At 35.5% G+C, this 7,799-nt stretch overlaps 1 protein-coding gene across 1 annotated transcript; it reads left to right on the top strand.

Annotated features, from left to right (window-relative positions):
• Positions 1-250: 250 nt before the first annotated feature.
• Positions 251-5,924, top strand: LOC308393671 (uncharacterized protein). Its single transcript, XM_080877627.1, has 9 exons — positions 251-587; positions 1,864-2,076; positions 2,407-2,542; positions 3,015-3,553; positions 4,092-4,408; positions 4,529-4,710; positions 4,818-4,990; positions 5,282-5,496; positions 5,633-5,924. The coding sequence occupies exons 1-9, from the start codon at positions 283-285 to the stop codon at positions 5,887-5,889; spliced, it is 2,337 nt and encodes a 778-aa protein (XP_080733753.1). The 5' UTR covers positions 251-282; the 3' UTR covers positions 5,890-5,924.
• Positions 5,925-7,799: the final 1,875 nt, after the last annotated feature.

Raw genomic sequence — 7,799 nt, 5'->3', positions numbered from 1 at the left:
CACATTTGCACTCTAACATACATGCATTTTCATTTATGCATTCCTACATTTTGCTCTCATTTACATGCATTCAAAATGCATTTAATCTTACAAATAATATATGTATGTAAGAAGAGAATGCATACATATCTGAAGAAAATATATGTATGCAAGAGAATAATGTATGTGAATGAAAGAGTATAGTGGAAACGGAAGGAGTTTAATGGAAACGGAAGGCTGGGTGTCTGTACCGCTGTGATTGGCTGAGAAGCACGCGCGGGTCACTTTCAAGTGTCTGACAGCATGGAGGGGGGAGAAGAAACTCGAGTTCTTCAGCAAGCTGTCGGGTTGTTAAGAAATATTTTATCATCTCCTGAAACGGTCACATCGTTGTCCTCGTCACTTGATCGAGATCGGACGGGCTCAACTGCACCCAGTGTTACCCACAGCACGGTGGAAAGTGAGATGAGGGAACTTTTTAGACCAGCTAACACCCGGGTATCTTCAACGAGTCAAGTAGCTACACGGAGTTCGACTGGAGTGGGGCAGTCTTTGCGATATCAGACCCAGAAACACTTTGGCAACTGGAACTGCAGATCAAGGAAAAGGTAAGAACAAAACAGTTTGCCACTTAACTATACAACTGCGAAATACAAAATACGAAATGTGCTTTGCTGATTTAGCAACGCACTTTGTTACCCTTATAATTTTTTATCCCTAGCTAATTTATTCAGCAGCATCCACATTAAAAACAGTAAAGACCGTGGCATTTATTTCAATATTAGTGGCTGTTTGTACTTGTGACCCGAGTGTAAGTTGATGCTTACTTTAAGATTATTTATATTAAATCTTCTTTATTAATGTGGGAGGTGGTAGCTACATTATTCACTGATGTAGCTACCACCTCCTGCTAAATAAAAGGTTGGGTTAATTTTCTTGTTGTTTTTGTTTAGTTTTGTATTTATTTATTCATTTATTTATTTATTTATTTTTTGGGGTAGAATTTTAATCTTGCTAGAAGACATCAATCCAACTCTGTGTTGTGAGTGGATCAATATCTGTACCACTGTAGAGGTAGATAAACATGGATGCCAAGTCATGCCTTCAGTCCAGTTTCTAAAGTGTATGAAATAAGAAAAAAAGAAATATGATCGGTGTCTTTTTTGTTCTTTAGTCAAAGTAAAAAGTAATAGCAAATGTTTCTTTGTATGCCTCTTTGTAGGCGTATTTCATTTTAAAGAGCAGTAAAATAAATCCTCATGCAGTTTATTTTTTGAGCTTTTGTGATTGAAGGGGCCGCACTGTAGTTGAACTGGAGCTCTTAGATTTTCTTTCATTGTACTATACATATATATATATATATATATATATATATATATATACATATATATATATATATATATATATATATATATATATATATATATATATACATATATATATATATATATATATTATTTTTTATTTTTTTTTTATTCAAGTGTCAGTGAATTATAATGGTCAAACCCCAAAACATTTTCTATTTTACGTACATTTTCCATTTTTTTTCAAAGGCAATTTATAAGCATGCTATTACTTTATGCATTTTTTTTCTTTCAAATTATGTTTCTGTTATTTGTGTTTGCTATTATACTCAACTCTTACATGCACGAGCAACTTTAAACATATTCAAGTGGGCTAAATGGCTAGCTGCGATACTGTTTTTTTAATATAAACTGTGTAACATTTTATTTTATTTATAAAAGCTTAGCAACAGTTTAACGTGTAAGCTGGTCACTACCAAGTGACATTAGCAACTTTCTTAAGGAACTGATAGTGTCTAAGTATAGGTAAATAAAACAAAGGATACATAAATCTGAATATAGTTTCTGTTTTGTTTTATAGGGCCAAGACACATTATCATGATACTTTCAACAAAGTTGTCATCCTTCTTCCACGGCCATCAAGCAGTGTTGTTGTCAAGCATCGCACAAAACAACATTTACATGAACAAGGGCATATATTGAATGGATTTGAATTCCAAAAATCCTGGGACCAGAAAACTGTCTCTGAACAAATAAGGGACGCCTTTGGAGATAAACTTTCTATTGATGTAAGGTAGGTTGTGCTAGCAGTCGAAACCTAATACGACACAGCTTTTGTCAGTAGTCTTTTCGATATCTAGGCATTTCAAAGCTTTACATAACGATTTAAGTCAGAGAACAGGTAGACATGAATCAGTAAACTAAACTAAAAGAACCAAATCAGTTATCCTTTCTTGAACACTCCATTTTTGGCATACTTTTTTGACATTTGTATAAAGTTTACTTCTGTTACTACTGGTTTAAGTCTGATTCAAAGAGGAAAACAAGATTAGCTCTAAAAAAGTTATTGGAACATTTTTGCTGTTTTGGATTTTAAACATTTTACAACTTAACTGTTTTCCAGCCTGGAGTTTCTGATGGCTTGTGGCAACAGACTGATTGCGCCCAAACTGCGAGCAGGACAGGCGCTGGATGCAAATCTCATACATAAAATTTATAAATCGAGAGCCCTATACATCAGACCATCAAAACCAATTTTGGTACATTATTTGACTTTTAAATGAATCTACATAGCACTGTACAGTAATAATATGAAGACCAGAAATTGGTGCATAAACAACCTTTGAACTTTCTCATCTCTGTTCTTTTTAAACTTGCCTTTCACCTTTTGTAGTTGGATAGAATAGTACCAAGTTAATGTTCCTTTTTAAAAATGTTAATCCTAAGCTCTGGTATTGACTAAATTTACAGCTGCTCTGTTGGGCTGTTTGTGAATTATAGAACGTAAGACTACTGCTGTTCAGGAGATGTGTTACAATTTTGTCTGCCTAGTATGTCAAAGTAATTGTGAGAAAGATCTATTAACTCTTGAAATTTCTCACCCTATGGTAGCTGGGATAGGCTCCAACCACCCCACCTCTGATAAGAATAAGCAGAAGAGGTTGGATATATGGTATTTAATGTTCAAATTCAATATATGTGAATTATTATAATTATTATTTTATTTCTAAGGATGATATTACAAGCTACAGCAGTGAGGAAAACTGTGAAGAAAACCCTGTTTCATCAAGGCAGCTGCGCTCATCATCTTCAGACAGTTTTGCCAGTTCAACAGCTGCCTTCCAACCAATCTCTGCTCCAACGCAATCTCCTGCCTCATCAGTTTGTAATGGAACATTATTAACGGAAACTCCTGCCTTGACCCATGAAAGTAGTATCTCACACAAGTACAGCAGCGCTTCAACAAACATTTCCTTCAGCCAGTTACCAGTGTCTTCATTGGAAATCTACCCTTCCACTAGTCAGCCTTCTACCTCATCATCTGCATCTTTAAGTGATCCAGTTCTGGTCCTGACGTGCCGAAATACCTCAAGCTCACCCTACCAGACCAGGAATCCAGAGAATCATTGTTCAGCATTACCCTGTACATCAACACACAGTCAATCTGTAAACTACGATAACTACCTTTCAATCATGACTCCACTATCTGACATGTCTTCTGATGATGAGGAACTTAACCAGGCTATACTAGCAAGCCTGCAGAGCGAAAGGTTAGTTTCAAATACAAATGTTTTACAGTAGCCAATTAAACACACCATATTTGTTGCAATCCAATACTGTAACCAGTGTTGTGAAGGAGTGTAATCCATCCTCAGATATTTATATGCATATATGATATTTATATTTGCTGTTAACAAAACAGTTTTTTGAATAATGTCTACAGAGTCAAATGATAATGCTGTAATGCTGGCAAATTTTATTTTATTTGAAATAGGCAGCGAATTTTTAACAGCCTATCTGACAATGAAATGAAATTTACTTATTGTGCATTGAAACTATTTTTCTTTGCTCTAGTGCTTTCTAGTTCTCCAAAACATATAAACAATATAAAAAGCCACTGAGCAATATACTCCTTTGTACATTTTGCTTATGATTATGATAATTTCCTTTAGGGATTAATAAAGTATGCTGATTCTGATTTTGACAAAACTTTGTATGTCCTTGTAGCCCTTGTATGTGAATGTTTTTACTGATGTTCTTTTCAATATTTTTTCTTTTTTTTTTCTTTTCTTTTTTTTAATCCTACAGGACTTCAAGTTGTTTGGTATCAGCAAAAGATATTTTGGAGGAACTTTCTGCAAAAGTAAACCAACAGAAGAAATGCAAGTTCAACATTAATAGATCAACAGTCCTGGATGGAGCAATTAGAGGTTTTAAACGAGCAACATATGATCCATGCCACACAATTTCTGTCAGGTTTTCTGACGATATGGGAGTACCTGAAGAGGCTGTTGACTTGGGTGGACCAAGAAGAGAATTTCTAAGACTTCTGATCGAAGCTTTGTCCCTGTCTCCAATGTTTGAGGGTGAAGAAGGCAAAATGAACTTGGCGCTTGATAGTGCTGGTATGTATTGATTTTAGGCTGATATCCCTGGAGTAATGCAATAAAAAAATCATTTTTATGAAGTTCTTGTCAAGCGCTTTCATGCATCTATTGACATGTAATGTTTTTCATTATTTCTAGCCATGAGGGAGGACAGGTACTTCATTGCAGGCAGAGCCATTGCAGTAAGCCTTGTACATGGTGGTCCACCAGCAGGCTTTCTGTCCCCAACACTCTTCTCTTGCCTTGTTGATGGCCCAGATTTGGCTAAACCAGTTTTAGAAGATGTTGCCGATAGTGACCTGCGTGAAAAAATTAAAAGGGTAAAACTGATTTGTCAGTTGTTGGATAATGTTTTAGTATTGTGTGCATGTCGTTCTACTCCATGTATTAATTGGGGCCCATTAATTTTTTATTTTTTTATTTGAAGGTTAAAGAGTGTAAATCCTTTGAAGATCTGATAGTAGCAACTGAGCCACTTCAGGAATACTTAGCCAATGCTGGCTGCCTGAGGCCGCTACGGAGGCTGGAAGACAAGGATCTGCTTATACATGACATTATCATGTTCCAAGTAATACACAGAGTCCGTGGTCCATCTGAAAGGTATGTATGTATGTATTTATTGTTGTCCAATAAGTAACTCAAACCCATGCAGATTGCCTTGTATTCTGGGAATTTTGTGTGGCATTTCTTTATGTGTAGGTACACCATGCCTCCAAAGGTGACAGCATCACATGAAAAATGCAGATTTGGGACATACACTTTTGATGATGTGAATAATCTGAAGTAAAAATTATTGTATATATAAATTCATATGTTTTAGATTATACTTCTTGGATCCATTCATTTTTGATGTGATTTGTGATTTTAAAGGTAATTCTGATTATCATTTAGATTTCAGGATGGACTATGGACACTTGAGGTGCTGGACAAAATCCAAGCTCACCCAGAGAGTTTTCGCACCCTTCTATGCTGGTCACCTTCAGTGCTTACAGCTGACCTTCTTGACAGCCTCTTTACCATCTGCCTTTCTCCAGCTGAGAGCAATAAAAGGCATGCTGAAGCAGTTGTCATTAGTTTCTGGAGAGACTACCTAACAGATGCAGAAGGTAAATTTAGCGTTTTAAGCATTGTGTGTTCAATTTATAATGCAGTGCATCTTTTCATTGAATCAGTTAAAAGTAGAAATGCTTGCTGTGTTTTTTGTCTTTAATGCCATTTTTGACAGTATTGCTTTTCCTTTAGATCAAGACGGAACACAGAAGCTGGGGACAATTCTTGCCTTCGCCACTGGAGCCAACACTGTTCCACCAATTGGCTTCTCTCCACAACCGTCCATTGAATTTCTTCACCAAGAGCCTGATGCACAAACCATGTCTAAACTACCCATTGCAAACACGTGCATCAATTGTTTAAAGTTACCACTTCATACCTCTTACAAAGACTTTCAGGAGAATATGGACTTTGCATTAGGTAATACACATGGTTTTGGAATAGCTTAATTCCTGGTCAGGTTAGTATGCTAATCTGAGTTTTGCACTCAGTTAAATTAATGAGTGTCGACCATTAAGTAATTCTAAGGGTGGGGGTGGGGGGGTTGTTTTGAATATCATTGCATTTTCTTTCCCAGAAATCAAACAAATGTTCAAAATGTTCCACCTAAAACACCAATTAACACACTTGAGACCAAGCTGAATTTACTTTATGTTGCCATATTTCATATTTCACCCACCTATTTTGTGATTGGAGGCTCTGTTTTTGCATTGACCTTTTAACAAATGTTCATTTGCTTCAAGTCTTTTTGCTTGTTAGGGTACCATTCTACAAGTATACAATAGTTATATATACTAACATAATTCAATAATAATTTTTTCATTGCATTAATTTATGTGCATTGTGATTATTTTTGTTTTCTAGCTTTGTACTTGTTTGTTGCTTTTATTCTCTGGTGTTCTTCAATATTGTTTATCTGACACTTCTATTCTATTTGATCAGTGATCCATGTTTGATGTATTTACTGACTGTATTAATGTTAATGTTATCAGTTTGAGTCATCTTGTTCCAAGACAATACATCTGGTGATTGTGATGACCAAAAACCTCAATAAAATGTGGTTGCACAAATTTATTTTTTCTTTTAACAAGGTGTTTTAAAACAAAACATGGTTGTAAAATCTCAACACACTCACATAATACAACTCATAAATTCTTTAAAATTGTATACAAACCGTCAACATGCATGTAAAGGTTGATAGTAGCATTCTTGAAATTTAAAGCTGTGACTAAACTTCTAATAATACTGAACTAACAACAGTCTTGGCACTGTATTCTTTTTAAGCTGCACAACCACAATTACAGTAAATGAAATTTCTCCAGAGGCCTTATTGATATTTTAGGATTGTCTCTCAAGAAAACGAACAAGGTTGCAAAATAAATCTATACCGTTATTGCCATCATCTTCAAATGGATCAAAGGTCTGTTGAAGTGTAACCATCATGGTGTCACTGATGGAAATGTTAATTGATGGAACAACGATATTATTGTTTGTCTCCAGCTCTGGCAGTGGTCTGCATTCATCAATACCAAAGTCATTTTCACAAATACCATTCATATTTGGGTTATGTATTCCTGCATCGTTGATAATGCCCCTTTGCCACAGCTGAAGAGGGGTTTGCCCTCCTTGTGTTGAAAGTCCATGGTTATTCCACTGGTTCTGAAATTCTGTGGCAGCTCTTTGAATACGTGGCAAATATATATAATGAAGACAAAATAAATGGACCTCATTAAGTGAATCTAATACACCATGCTCCTCCATAAAATTGAAAAGATTAACAAAATGATATGAGACCACTCGATTTAATTTTTAATTAAATTTAATTTGTTCCACTTTTAACAGTAATACACAAAACTCTGGACTCGGACCTCTCTCTCCCACAGTCAACACAATACCCGTCATAATCACAAACAGAGAGCAACAGAATTATCATAAATCCAGTAACTCCAAAAACATTAATAACCTCCGGCCTCTTCAAAAATATCAACATCCATTCAACTCTATTGTCAATAATCCACCAGTCTCAATCAGTATGGCACTTTTAAATGTCCGCTCTCTGTCGAACAAGTCTTTTATTATTAATGATTTAATTTTAGATAATAAACTTGACTGTTTATTTTTAACTGAAACATGGCTGGGTTCGGATGCACCAGTTGTTCTCACTGAGGCCTCCCCACCAAATTTTAATTTCTCTTTTTCTATTAGAAGTGGTAAGAGAGGTGGTGGGACTGCATCTTTAGCCAACAACACACTCACCACCAAACAAATTTTATTTGATAATTTTACCACTTTTGAATTCCACGCTATTGTTTTCAGCAGCCCTCCAGTTTTATCTGTCACAATTTATAGACCACCTAAA

Source organism: Rhamphochromis sp. 'chilingali' (genome assembly GCF_963969265.1).
Source record: "Rhamphochromis sp. 'chilingali' genome assembly, chromosome: 3".
NCBI classification, from domain to species: Eukaryota; Metazoa; Chordata; class Actinopteri; order Cichliformes; family Cichlidae; genus Rhamphochromis; species Rhamphochromis sp. 'chilingali'.
Note: the sequence above shows the minus strand (reverse complement) of the source record. Positions and strands in the feature narration are given on the sequence as shown.

Bases quoted from the DNA above. Each gene is read 5' to 3' on its own strand.
- LOC308393671 (XM_080877627.1), top strand. From the start codon at position 283: ATGGAGGGGGGAGAAGAAACTCGAGTTCTTCAGCAAGCTGTCGGGTTG. The intron at 4,409-4,528 runs GTATGTATTGAT...CATTATTTCTAG, and splicing joins CTTGGCGCTTGATAGTGCTG to CCATGAGGGAGGACAGGTAC. The intron at 5,497-5,632 runs GTAAATTTAGCG...CTTTTCCTTTAG, and splicing joins CTACCTAACAGATGCAGAAG to ATCAAGACGGAACACAGAAG.